We start from the raw sequence: 14,524 nt of genomic DNA, 5'->3' as shown, positions 1-14,524 counted from the left end.
GACCTCTTGCTTAATACGGTAGCCTCTTAGCAGTGAAATCTATCATGTGTTTGTAGGGTTGAGTCAAATGTTTTTTGTTTCCAACATTATTTTGTGTACTGATATTGTACAACTTAAACTACATTTTGAATCACCTATAAAAGAAATAAGACCAACTATTGGAGCAATACCACATGAGACCATACAACCAGAATGATCACAATTAAATCAGTTGGATCAATTCAAAAATATAATTGTTTCAATACTAACGAGTAGATAAAAAATATGGAGGTTTGTTAAACACATTAACAGATTACTTATGAATTGCATATGTTTTAATTGATTTTAAATATACAAATTGGACTACTGCTTTATTCATTATCATATTATTAATGCAATTACAAATTAATCGATAAATAACCAATACTATTGTCAATATTTCAACCTTTAGAATGGTGTCTGCTTGATTAAGTCAGATAAACTTTATACATGTCTAACACTGGTGATACTTTAAATTATTAAGCTTTAGGTAATTCGACTATTTTAAAATTAGATATGTATTTCCTCTAACCGAAAAATATCAGATATGGTATATCAGATATGCATTTCCTTTCATATTTAACATATGCTTTTTACAAAAACGTTTAGCTTTCAACCAATAACTTCTGAATTTTCAGTTTGCCTTTCTATCAATATGAATTAACCACAACAATCCACCATGCATTTCAATTTATTCAAATAAACATCTACTACTGCTATAATACTCATTTTTTTGGCAGGATTATATAGAAATGTCAGTCTTCTACCATGAACAATGGGCACCATACTACCCGGACTTTGCCCACTTTAGCTATGACGGAGCCATGTACGAAATACAAATCATACAACACCGAGGGAAATTCTTCTTTGCTGATAGCCTCAAAACCTTCAGAAAAGAGTTAGGGATCCACGAGTCCACCACTATCAATTTTTTGGCCTCTGAACAAAAATGGATATTCAACCTCCACTTCAGTCCTCCACTGGATCTACAATCATGCGGTAGACCCCTACTAACATCCAAAATGCATGTTTGGACTCTTGAACTCACCCAAGGCCTACTGGGTGCCCCTGATCCACTGGTAACTGACATTAACTACATTTACGTTATTATCCAATTTTTTTCCAAACATTAATTTCAATTTAATTTTATGTGCAAAGACTTCCACCTATTGCAGCAATACATCTTCCTTCCTGCGGTTTCCATATGATGATTTTAAGAAGGTTCAGTCCATTGTAATGGACTCTCGTCACGCTTGACATTGGCATTGGTCACAAGTACGTTGTCTAACCATGGTACCAATTTTTCGCAAAAGGTGATTTCAGTCATGGAGACGAACTCTCATTCTACTACAGGCCTCACGACAAAATTTGGGAAATTGTTATTAGAAGACAAAAAGATTGGGGTGACACTGATAGTGACTGAATTTTAATTTATATTTTATGGATTTTAAAACGATGTTTTGTTAATTTTGATTTTGAACAGTTAGTTAGTTTGAAATATTCTCCTTTTAGCTTCGCTAATTTTGTTGTTTTCACCAACATTTAGTTATTAATATTTAGTTTTTTTATGTATGCAATTTCAGGATTTGTTTCAAATAATAAATAACTTGATTTATAAAAATGCATTTTATAACTATATTGGAAATTCAAAGTAACTTGTGGAATTGCTTAACAAACAACCCGTGCATTTTTAAAGATTCAATTTAGTTTTTATGTTCCTAAAAAAGAATCAATTTGATCCCTAATTTTTTAAAAATTTTTTAATTTGATCCTCAAATTTTATTAAAAAAAAATTAATTTGATCTCCCAATTATTTTAAATGATTCAATTTGATATTTAAGTTCTTAAAAACATAGAAATCAGATTGATTTATTTTAAACAAATTGAACCTTTTAAAATTTAAGAGATTAAATTACGTTCTTTTATACCTATTTTTTAAATTGCAAATTTTTGTTCATTTAATCCACGCTTTCCTCATATACTATCAAATATGTTGATTAAGTTAGATAAAATAATTTTAATATAACTACATGTCTTTAAATTTAAATCTTTATATAATCATATTAAATATTTAGAGGGAAAATTTTACCGTATATAATAACTTTATCGTCTATCATTATAATTCACAAAAGATTTCAATCCTAAGAGCTTGATAGAAATACGCTGCACTACCCAAATATACACGGTGATACCTAGCTCGACAGATATTTATCAAAAAAATAATAATACGTGTCGTGTTAATCTTAGATTATTCTTGATGAACAAAAATGTTTTTCTATTCAGCATATATATTCTAACCAATTCCTACATGTCACTGTTATCTGAATTCAATAACCTAACAAAGTAAATCAATCTTCTCTTTCTCCATCTTTCTCTTCCTCAATCTTCTCCTCTTTTCCTTTTATTTTTTTTTGTTTCTTCCTTCAGGTAGACGATTACTAGCGATTCCGACTTCATGCAGGCAAGTTGCATCCTACAATCCGAACTGAGGACGAATTTTTACCGTAACACACTCACCTTCAGGTATTTTCTTCTTTCTTTTTCTTTTTCTTCCACTGCAGCTTGGTGTCTAATTTTTTTTTTTCAAACTTCCTTTTCTCTGCTATCATTTTCCGTTATGGCCGAAGAATTTGTAACAATTTGTTTTTGGACATACTGCATGTTATAATAGCTATCTTCATCCCTATACTTTTTTTCCTACCATTCAATAAAAACACCTAAAATTGCTAAACCAAAAAAACCCGACCATATGCATGGCTGACGAGGTTTAAACACAATATTATTATAAATATTCAATTCTCTTATCCGTCGGTATGCATAGCTGACGATTTTGAACATCAAACTTATTATAAATATTAAATCTATCTTATGTTTCACACTACCTCTCATTTTTCTTCTGCCTTGCAAAACAAATAAGCATGCATGCTCAATAAATTACGAACAACCTGTGCGTATGCAAGGGTTACAGACTAGTTAAAATAAAAGAGAGATATTTGAATTAAAGTGTAAGAGGAGTGGGACCCTTGTGAGATCCATCCTATTTCTTTTTTATTTTTCTCCTTCCTCTCAATCAAACACAAGGTGTGTGGAATCTAAAACAGCTTGCAACAAAGAATACTTGGTTGAGCTAAGACCTTTGAAACAATAATTGAGTGGCAAAGATTATAATAACATGTGAGTCAATAATTCTGCCTTAGTTGACATATAAACTGAAAGTCAAGAACTAAACATCTCTTAAGTAATTTATGTACCCAAAAAACAGCTAAGGATTGTTGGATCAACCAAAATAACCACCACGTGTTAATCTCTCATCCCTTCTCTATTTATGTTTACTAACTAAATAAATGCAGAATTTAAAACACCAAAGTTATTCTTGCACCATCTTATTCCATAAAATGATATTTAACTTCTGCTTGCAATACTCTTTTTGCTGTTACGCTTTTTACCAAGCCTCTTAATAAAAGGTTTTGATCAACCCAACAGGTTTTCAAAAATGATTTCAAAATACAATTCAAACTCCTATTCTTCTGTTTTATTTCTATTGTTACAAATGGGAATTATTTATACCATTTGTACATTATATTGTAATTACCGTAATATTATTATTTTCTAGTACCAAAAAGAACAATACTTTTAAATGTGTACCATGATCGCTCCTGGTCCAGGATATCCAATCTTCAATATTAGATTACATGATTGTATTATATTTTAGAATTTTGGTTAGTTTCGCTAAGTTGCTGTCGCAAAACCCTTCTCATAACCTTGTTGGATGCCGTCCTTGGAAGAGATGGCAGTGTGACTACTTGAGAAACCTACACAATAGAGCATGTATTTAAAACACTAAACTGCTGTGATAATACAAAAGAGAAATGCTAAAAACAAACTCTCTTTAACATTTTTTTTAAACACTCTTATTGGTTGAAATTTATTGAAATTACAAAATTTTATGGGTTCCACATCATATTTATTGTACCTCTATTTGTAGTTTTCGATAAATTCCATTCAATAAGAAAGAATGAGTTAGAAAAAGTGGTCCTAGCACTCTTTCAACCTCAATGTGACCATTGTACATATAAAAGAAGCAGTCTTCCGAAAGAAAAATATAATCATTACCCTGAACAGTGGATTTAGTTTCTTTTGGAGAGCTGAATTAAAAGACATCCTCAATTGGTGTAAATCTTGATTTGTGCTATTTGAATCCTTGAATACAACAGCTATAGTCAACAACTCAGGCCCACCACCAGAAGGTGGTACCCCTATTGCAGCTGTTTCCAGAATGCTGCTATCTACTCCATTGCATATGCGTTCAATCTCAACTGAACTCACCTGTCCAAACAAACAGCATGAAATGATAGAACACACTAATAAAGTCGAATGCTTAAACTTTTCAGAGACACTATATACAGAAAAAGACAACTAGACTAGTCTCTCTCACACACAGAATCCTGTTTATTATCAAAAGAAGTTATCAATTTAATCGAGAATCTATATGATTGGAACTACAAAAAAGCTATGGCAAACTTTATGTAAAAAGGCTCTAACGAAACAAAGCTCAACTATTTGATATCAGCAAGATGTAATATATTCTCTGTTTCAATGCTTAGGCTGCACAATTAATTACCCAATTCATGCCCCAGATTCCTTTCTAGAGACACATTTCCTGTTGATGCATTCTATGAAGGTTAATTTTCAAATAATATTTTAGATTCATATGACAATTAATTGAGCATGATTCTCTCTCACAATTTTCAATCAGCTGGAGATTATTACACTTTCAGGGATCAAGATCCTCTACAGCTGCATTTCAACTGTACAGGATCACAGACTTTACATTTTTTTTCTTCTGAAAGAAAATTGAAATAGAAAAACGTATATGTGAACTCGAGAGGATCCATTTCATATATTTATTCATCTAAGTTTATGACAGCACATCACCTCATTCCCAGGAATTACATGAAGAAATGGAAAATGGTTGTTTTGCACATATTCATTTAACATTCCAACTATTTTAATAATTAATACATAGGCAAAATATTCACCTTGATTCCCCCAAGGTTCATCGTATCATCCGAACGACCATGGGCATGATAGTATCCTTTAGCAGTACGCTCAAATACATCTCCATGCCTCCGTAATACCTGATTAGACAAACTCAACTGTAAGTTTTCAGGTACCCCAGATTACCAATTACCACATAAAGGAGAATGGTATGCCCACCTTTCCATTCAAGAGAGGCATTCCTTTGAAATAGACACCGTAATGATCAGCGTTAAGCAGTGTATTTGAAGCCCCAAGCATGAGCGGACCAAGAGCCAACTCACCTATTCCTGGAACATTTTGTGGCTGTCATAGAAAAGAAGACCAAAGATTAGTTAAAGTACCTAGTCTGAGCATTAGTTTGCTCAAGAAATAAAAATGAAGGGCCATAGATCATTTGAATTTTGATCAGTTCGGCAAAACTAAGAATAAAAGCTTCTAGAACTAAAATAATACCAAAATATAAAGCTGTCTTAGTAATTGTAAACACAAATACATAGTGGTCATAAAAGCTTATCAAACATTAGTTATAAAGTCATAAGTATGTGATAACTTCATATAGATCACTAGCATATTAAAAAATGATAATTGTGACAAGCAATATTTCAATTCAAAAGTTGAATAAATAGTGCTTACAATAGGAAGGCCTTCATCATCAAGAATAAACAAACTGCAGCACATAGCTGGTGTGCTAAAAGCAGCTAATGACTGAGCCTGTAGTAGTGATCCGCAAACAAATCCACCCCCAATTTCTGTACCACCACAATATTCAATGATAGGCTTGTAGAGAGCTCTCCCCATCAGCCAAAGGTATTCATCCACATTAGATGCTTCACCAGTGGAGCCAAAGCAACTATATCATTCAAAATGAATAGTTCCAATCAAATACTGCATAATCATAAATGACATCCACATTCATGCATTACCACCTTATTAGGGGGGCAGACTCAATTCAACTAATACTTACCGGATAGAAGACCAATCATAGCCAGATGTGGAATTTGTACTTCTCCAACTCCGTACAATACTTGGAATAACACCAAGCATTGTTACTTTAGCATCCTAAACAAGACACAAAAGCATTCAGTATGAAGAAAAGAATATAAAAAAAAATCCCAAGGACTGGCCAAAAAAAGCACAACTATTGTGATGTGTTTTGTTTATTAAACAGTAAATCTAGGGCAAGGGATACTTGAATGTATGTTTTAACATGGTTATTTTCAAACTGCATACTGGCACTGGCAAAAACATCAATCAGCGTCTTTATGCGAAAAGGTATAGTTATATTCAGTAAGTGTTTCCTATCTTTATGATTATGAAAAGCAAACATTAGGTTGATTGGAAAAAAAGAAATTATTGAGGTAGAGTTACTATAATAAATAGTAAAAGTACAACAAACAAATAATACTATTATGCCATTAAATTACTTCAAGCGCTGCAAGGTGCAGGCTGCAGAAACACACGCCACCCCTCTGCTTTTGTAATAGAACATAAATACAAAATATACATTTGACTTTCCCCAGATGCGCCTACCTACTTGTGGATTTTATACATGATGAAATGATAAATCACCAAGAGTTAAGTCACTATAGCAGAAAATAAACTGCTAAAAAGTTGTAGTTTCTATTATACAGTCCAGTAAATAGAGACAAAGAATACACATGCATTTTTAGTTGATGTTATACCTTACTTGAGAAAACTGTTTTGACTTGCTAGCATGAGTTCATGGAAATGCAAAAGTAAGACAGAAACAATAACAAAAAATAATCTTCCAAACAAGTGCTTGTTTTTCTGCAGAAGTAGTAACTAAATTCTGAGTACGTACCAGTCAATGTAAGAATAACAAGTGTTCACAATTCACAGGCAACAAAAGCCTATGAAAAGGGCCAAAAAATTTAAACAGTAGAATGAGTTTGTACCTGTACAAACTTGGCAAAGCCAGACCCAAGAGGGGATCCAATATACAGAGCCATTGAAGCTCCATTTAGCAAGGATGCATATACTAGCCACGGCCCCATCATCCATCCAAGATTAGTGGGCCAGCACACTACATCACCTTTACGAACGTCCATGTGGCACCATGCATCTGCAGCAGCTTTTAGAGGAGTAATATTGGTCCATGGAATTGCCTTTGGATCACCTATACCACCAAATGAGATGATATTATATTAGCTTCTGGCTAGCCTCATATGTTCAATGAAATCTTGATATTGAGTTAATTCTTTTACCTCAAATGTCCTTGATCAACAACACAAAAACTTATATTGTCTAGGATGTATCCTTTCAGGCCAAAACAAAAAATTAAACTTACCTGTTGTTCCAGAAGAAAAGAGAATGTTTGTGAATGTCTCTATTGGTTGTTCAGTAGCTATGAATTCCTTGCCTCTGTATGTTACATGATAACAAATGAGAATTAAAATTTCAAGAGAATATCATAACTTTTCGTGCAGTAGAACTTTTGAATTAGTTCTGAGCATCAGTGTACATGATAATGGTAAAGAAGCAAATGAATATCCCCTACTAATATTCTATTTTATTTATAATTTATTGCATAAATTGAATATCTATGAATAAATCAGGATTAATGTGCATACTTGAGATTATTGACTTTCTCCAAAAAATCATGCCAAGAGAGGTCACCATTACGCAGTTTCATGCTAAATTCAGATCCTTTGGCAGGGATAACTACAGCCATAGGTGACTGTGCATCCACAACTCTACTGCATTTATGAAGCAACAATATGAGACACCCTATTACTGAGCAACAAAGAAAATAACTCAACTGCTGCGTGTCTTTAGCAAATAGTGAAAAGAATTTTTCACCTGTAAAGGGGGATACTTTTGTCACCACGCATAATAAGATCCTGATTAATGAAACAAGAGGAAGGAAAGGGAAGAATGAGACAGGAAAAAGTAAATTACTATAACACCGTAATTAGCCACAAAATTGACACCCATTTTACAATAACAGTCAACCTATCAAGAAATAAACTAGTTTTTTGAAGGGTTAATTAAGGTTTTAGTCCCTCAAATTTTTCAGATTCCAATTTTTAGTTCTTCAATTTTCCCCCTCATTTTTAGTCCCTTATTTATTTTTATTACTTAAAATTAGTTCTTGTTTTGTCTATTTTTAGTCCCCCATTTACTTTATATTAGGCACTAATTTTGAGCAATAAAAATAAATGACACTAAAAATGGGCAAAAATTTTAGAGGGATTAGAAGTGATGACAAAAAACTAATGAAGGACTAAAAGTTGTCAAAAAAAATTTGAGGGACTAAAAATTGGAAGCTAAAAAACGTGAGGGATTAAAAAGTAAAAACTTAATCCACCTTTTTTAAATATGTCCAAATGATAGGATTTTATGCAGGAAAGGAGGAAAAGAGAATAGAGTCTGAATAATTTAAATTGGTATTTAGATATAAAGGATGTGAAATAAAATACAAATTAGTAACTCCTATTTATAAAAGGTGTTTGTCGTGTGGTCCTTTTGCACCAAAGAATCAAACTAGTGGTGGTGACTTCTCCCAACGACTCATTCCGGTAACAAATTCTCTCTGTCCAATGAATCATAGCAATGGTGACTTGGATATGAATCAAACCATCTTGAACTGAAGTAGTTTATCCCCTATCTTTGTCCCAGATAAATTCGAGCGCAGTCTCTATCACAGACAGAGGTGGAACAAGGGGGTCACCCGAAGATGCCATGGTCACCCCCAAAATTTGAGCTTTCTTTACATTTTTATATAAAATAAAATTCTTTTATGCCCCCTTGGATAAAAAGGAAAAATAGGCCTTAATGAGGCATTTTATGCGCGGTCCCATCTCACGTCCTAAATGAAGTCTAGCCCCATAGCTATGGCTCATTTCCCATCCTAGATTCTCCACTACATTATATTTTTAATTCAATTTTTTAGCATTCTTAATTTTATTGTACTGCTATATGACCTCCAACTATACTTTATGGTAATGAATGTTGGACTTTGAAGAGACAAAAGAGAAAAAAACATAGAAGTAGCATAAATGAGGATCTCCCCAGTGTTTCCTCCCGTCAAATCTCCCCAACAACAATCTTTTTCCACCTCTTCTCTATAATCATGTCATCAGCTACACCAGCATCCAAGTTTAGCGGTATAAATCATGCCACCTAGTTTAAACTCAAGTTTCTGCTACCTTGCACTTTGTATCACATCATATGAATATCAATTTTAGATTATTCAATCTCTAACTCATTTACTCCTTCCCATTTTAAAATCATCATAATTTCAACAGAAACAACTTTAGTTTTGTAAAGTGAGAAATACAGAAAAATCATTAAAAACATGAAAAAAAAGAGTGATAAATCATCAAAGGAAATTAGGGAGTCAACCTGAGTAAATATTACTTTTGCTTTTGATATTTTAAGCCTGGTTGATATTTCACTAGCTGCAAAACTATCAGCAATTGATACAACAACATAACTTGCAAGAACGATAGCTAGGTAGATAACCACAGACTTGACATTCATTGGCATATCAATTGCAATTGCAGATCCTTTCTCCAGACCCAGAGATTGGAGAGCATATGCAACTAACCTACAAGTTAACAGAAATAACAGGGTATCGTTTTGTTTTTGTTAATATTTGGATCTGAAGCTAAATGTAGAATAATCAAACTATGTACTATTTCAATTTCAAAGCTTAACCCAACAATATAACATGAATTTAAGAACTGCAACATATAGCTACCATCTATATTTTCTATTTTTCCATCACTATTTGGTATAAATCAACATCTTCAAATATACAAGATAGCATGCAAGTCAAATGATCTAGACAGTCCTTCTAGACGGGACAAATGATGAGCCCTGCAGGACGTTTTTGGGCTGAACAGTTACCTAGCCCAAGATGATGAATAATGTCAAGGGACCTGGAAGGTCAAAATCACAATATGCCAGGATCTTGAATCCCATGTCCCTTCTAGGTTTATACCAAAATCATGAACCAGGATACCTCTGTATTGAGCATTGACAAGGAATCCCCTTATTATTTTGGTATTAACAGTCAAAATATACAACAAAATCAGGAAGCGTTGATCCTATTAAATGGTGAAACACAGAAAATTAGAACAATCATGGAAATGGAAAATGACAGGAAGTGATAGAAAATCCTGAGTTGCAAATCACAGACCAGCCAAAGTGACCCAATTGATTCCCAAATTCTGCTATGCTTCCCAGTTACTCTCTCCTTTGGTCACATTCTCCTCACCCTTTTCCATACTTGCAGAATTACCCTCTCCAATAAGCAGTTTCCAAGTGTTCATTCTGTTCCACCCACCCCCCAAACAGTATCCTCCACAGTTTTATGTAGCTCTTATCCTTCTGTACCATTTGCTGCATCCTTATTCCTGCTCTCATTGACCTACATAACCTCCCTCAGCCCATGTCTTTCCATCCTACTTTCTTTTTCTTTTCTCTTACAAATGTGTGTTCAACGCCCACCAGCAAAACCAAGTCAACCAAGGGAAAAGATAGGGTAAGGTAGGTCTTGCTTACTTTGCTTTAACATAGAGAATACGATAGAGAAATTAAAGAATCTAGTTTAAAACAGTTTTGCTGACCTTTGCCCTTAAGGGTGAGTCTGGTTGTGTGGAATGGAAGAGAATTGAGAAAATAATATTTGAACTAAAGTAGTTTGGTGGAGGTGTGGGACCCTCGCTATTTTGTGAAAAGTTTCCCTTGAATAGTAATCTCTTGGCAACCAAACCAAGGGTAAATGATGGTTAAGGAATCAATGAATAGAAAGCTTTACTAGCAGTCATGGTGGAAATGCATTGGTAACAAATAATGTTACATTTTTCAATAAAAAATCATCAGTTTTGATTCCTTAACCATTGCCCTTAAGACAATAATTAGCAACTCAGAATGTTAAAAAGTTATGAACAGCCATGAATACATACAATTCACAACTACAACAAATAAAAAAGCATTAAAAGCTAATAACAAAAGGCTAATTGCAGCATACCAAACTTCTTCACGCAATTCCTCGAGTGTCATCCTTTGTCGAGGGAGATCATCATGTTGTTCATCACGCCATATTATTACTGTATCATTCAAACTTCTTTTGCCATTTACATTTAAGCAATTCTGTGCTGGATTAATAGATGCTCCAGGAAGCCATTGACCACTCGGGTGTGATAATGGGCTTTCCCCTGAGGGGCTATCACGTAAGATGCATTCAGGTGGTTTGGAAAATGATATGCTCATTTCATCCCACACACATTTCCAATATATCTGAAACAATACACAACAACAATGACAAAAACTGCTAAGAAAATGAAAGCAAATCCTCCATAAATGTTACCAATACACTATCTACAAATTGTTTCCAACACCCTTATTGAGTGGAATTTACATAGGACCCACAAGATAAGAGATGAAACCCAGTAACTTAAGTGGGGCCCACGTCATTTACTGGGGGTGACAGTTTTAAATTACAGTCTGCAACTGCATTTGCCTACAATTTTCTGGGATATTAAGATTTTGGAGTTCTGTATAACCGTCACTAAATGTAATTTAAAACCTTGAGGAAAACTCGTAAGAATTTCACCCATTAATGAAAAAGGACATTGAAAGTGTGCTAGCAAATGTTATTAACATCCCAGATGAATGTAAAATCGGTAGCACCTCAGGGTTTGAGACTGAAAATTTCTGGAAATCATCAAAGCTTGTAATAGGATCCTTATATGCCGAACCCAGAAACTCTTCACCCTTCCTCTCTAGCAACTGCCAAACATTAGTCAAAGCAGCACTTTCCCTAATCACACAGCAAACAAGGTTTTAAAAAAAAAATCACTAACCTTTCATTTCATGACTAAAACTAATACAGACATACTTCAATCAATCATCAATTCACATAATTGAAGAAATAAAGCACACAAACTAATACACACATACTTCAATCACTCATAAAAAATTAGTAACTACCACACGTTGATAAAAAAAACACAGACACACATGTCTTTGTAAGTAACATACCGGTTGGGTATCCAAGCGGGTGGGTCGGGACCGTAATCCTTGTAGCAACCATAGTACAGCATCTGATGAAAGGAGAAGGGAAGTTCAGGGTTGAGGATGCTGTTGCTGACGTGCTGCCACGTGGCGGGGGTGCCATTGCTGTGAGTTTCAATGATTTCTGCGAGACCCTGGTGGAGAGTGGCAGCGTCTTCTCTTGCAATTCCATGGGATTCAATATCCGACACAGTGATGGAACTCAGCGATTTGTAATAAGCCATGTGTGTAATAGTAGGATCCAAAGTTGCACCACTCACTTCACCCAAAAGCATCAAACCCGTTTCAATGGCGGGTTGATACGGATAATAACCCTTTGCTTCTGTGATTTGAAGACTAATTGGTGAAATTAATATCGTAATTTTTTGTTCTTATCTCGATGACTATTGAAAGGAAAAAGGAAGAATCAAGGTGATGTGGAAGAGTGAATGATAGGATACTTATCCGCATCGACTAGGACAGGGACAGGCTAGCAACAAGGTCACGATACTGTCAGATATGGGTGGTGCGATGCCCAATAAATAATAAAATTTAAAGAAGCATTTGGTTTGGTTCACCTTCCACAATCACGTGATTTTGCCCTTTGGTTCACCTTCCACAAATTACAGCAGCATCCCCTGAAATTGTGTAATTACAGCAGCATCCTCTTTTGGGTATTGCTAGGTGCACCCAGCATTTTGTCAAAATGCCAATTTTACCTTTCCCTTTTTTTTCCTTTAAATTGGCAGCATTGTGGGTATCATTTTTCGTTTCAAGCTTTGTTTCTTTCATTCCTGTCTGGTTTCTGCCGTTCGTGGTGGTTTTTGCAAGTGTTGAGAGAGTTCGCGATTCAATGAAGGTGCAACTCTTATCAGGTGGTGTTTTTATGTACACATTTTATGGCTTTTATGGATATCTTGTATTTTAGTAGATCTGTTCATAAGATGTAACATATGGAAGAAGTTCTTCCGTAATCTTTTTACGGAAGAACTTCTTCCATAATTGTAAAATGCTTCTTACGGAAGAAGGTATTCCGTAAAAAGCTTATGGAAGAAGTTCTTCCGTAAGTTTTTTATGGAAGAACTTCTTCCGTAAATGTAAATTGTTTCTTATGGAAAAACTTCTTTCGTAAGAAGTTTACAGAAGAACTTGTTCCGTAAGAAGCAATTTACATTTACGGAAGAAGTTCTTCCGTAAAAAGCTTACGAAAGAACTTCTTCCATAAGCTTCTTACGGAAGACCTTCTTCCGTAAGCTTTCTACGGAAGAACTTCTTCCGTAAGCTTCTTACGGAATAACTTCTTCCGTAAGTTTTTTAGTTTAATTTTTTTTTAGTTTTTGTTTTAAATTTGTGAAAAAATTAATATTTATGAATATTATTAATATTTTAAATTTTTGTATTTCATATTTTTGAAATTGTGGATAATTGGTTTAATTAGGTATAATAATTTAGGTATAATATTAAATAATTTAGGTATAATAATTGTATTTTGTTGTAGTAGTAAAATGTTTAATTAGTTGTTAGTTATAGTTTAATATATTTTAATTGTTAATTAGGGTGCAAAATTTGTATTTGTTTGAAGTATTTTTTTTGTAAAATTAGATGTTTCGTAAAATTTATTATTATTGTGTTTTTGTAGTACGTATTGGGTAATTTGTTGTAGAAATTTAAAATTAGTTAGTTATTACAAATTTAATATATGATAAGTCAATTGAAATTATTTAGGTCCAAAATTTGTATTTAGTTTAAGTAAATTATTTAGTTTTAAATTTTGAATGTAGTTGTATTAGTTGTTAATATGTATGTAGTTATTATTTAGTCTATTTTTAGTTTTGCTAATATGGTAATTTGTATGTAGTTGTAAATTTTGAATGTACTTGTGTATGATGTATAATTTATTTATTTGTTGTTAAGATTGATGAAGATCAATGGACGTATGACAATACAATGTCTCAAGAAGTTGATATGGATTATGAAAATGAACAAGAATGTGGTGTGAATCAACCACATATTGATTGTTCGGATGCTTTTAATACTTCTCAGGTAATCATGTTCATTAGTTTGAGTCATTTGGTTGAATGTATGTTTTGTATAAAAAATAAATTGCCGGGGTTACGTTGTAGGTCTTTGGTACCCGAGATGATGTTCTGCAGTGGGCTCGATCGGTTGCCCATGAAAATGGATTTGTTGCAGTCATTATGAGGTCTGACACACATACTGGTAGTAGAGAAAGAAGTTCATTTGTGTTAATTGGTTGTGAAAGGAGCGGTCAGTATAAGTGTAGGAAGAAAGAATTTGTTAGAAGAGACATTGGGAGTAGGAAATGTGGTTGTCCCTTCAAGCTTCGTGGGAAACCAGTGATTGGAGGGGAAGGTTTGATGGTGAAGTTGATCTGTGGGATTCACAATCATGAATTGGCCAAGTCCTTAATTGGACATCCATA

At 33.8% G+C, this 14,524-nt stretch overlaps 1 protein-coding gene across 1 annotated transcript; it reads right to left on the bottom strand.

Moving 5' to 3' along the window:
• Positions 1–3,472: 3,472 nt before the first annotated feature.
• On the bottom strand, positions 3,473–12,585 carry LOC114404095 (probable acyl-activating enzyme 17, peroxisomal). The gene is made up of 14 exons (XM_028367207.1): positions 12,070–12,585; positions 11,719–11,848; positions 11,057–11,325; positions 9,424–9,628; positions 7,879–7,919; positions 7,650–7,775; positions 7,367–7,440; positions 6,975–7,195; positions 6,023–6,117; positions 5,692–5,908; positions 5,236–5,361; positions 5,058–5,156; positions 4,132–4,344; positions 3,473–3,830 (listed from the first exon to the last, which is right to left on the bottom strand). Exons 1-14 carry the CDS (start codon positions 12,375–12,377, stop codon positions 3,720–3,722), a joined length of 2,235 nt encoding a protein of 744 aa, XP_028223008.1. The 5' UTR covers positions 12,378–12,585; the 3' UTR covers positions 3,473–3,719.
• Positions 12,586–14,524: the final 1,939 nt, after the last annotated feature.

Source organism: Glycine soja, unplaced genomic scaffold (genome assembly GCF_004193775.1).
Source record: "Glycine soja cultivar W05 unplaced genomic scaffold, ASM419377v2 Super-Scaffold_81, whole genome shotgun sequence".
In the NCBI taxonomy this organism is placed as follows: domain Eukaryota; kingdom Viridiplantae; phylum Streptophyta; class Magnoliopsida; order Fabales; family Fabaceae; genus Glycine; species Glycine soja.
This window is presented reverse-complemented; position numbering and strand designations above follow the sequence as displayed.

What these genes read in the sequence shown, in the direction of transcription:
- LOC114404095 (XM_028367207.1), bottom strand. Translation starts at nt 12,377, where the DNA reads ATGCTTTTGGGTGAAGTGAGTGGTGCAACTTTGGATCCTACTATTACA. An exon ending in CTTTTCTTCTGGAACAACAG is followed by an intron (nt 7,196 to 7,366) that starts GTAAGTTTAATT and finishes TTGGTGGTATAG; the next exon opens with GTGATCCAAAGGCAATTCCA. An exon ending in ATGATGAAGGCCTTCCTATT is followed by an intron (nt 5,362 to 5,691) that starts GTAAGCACTATT and finishes TTTCTATGACAG; the next exon opens with CCACAAAATGTTCCAGGAAT.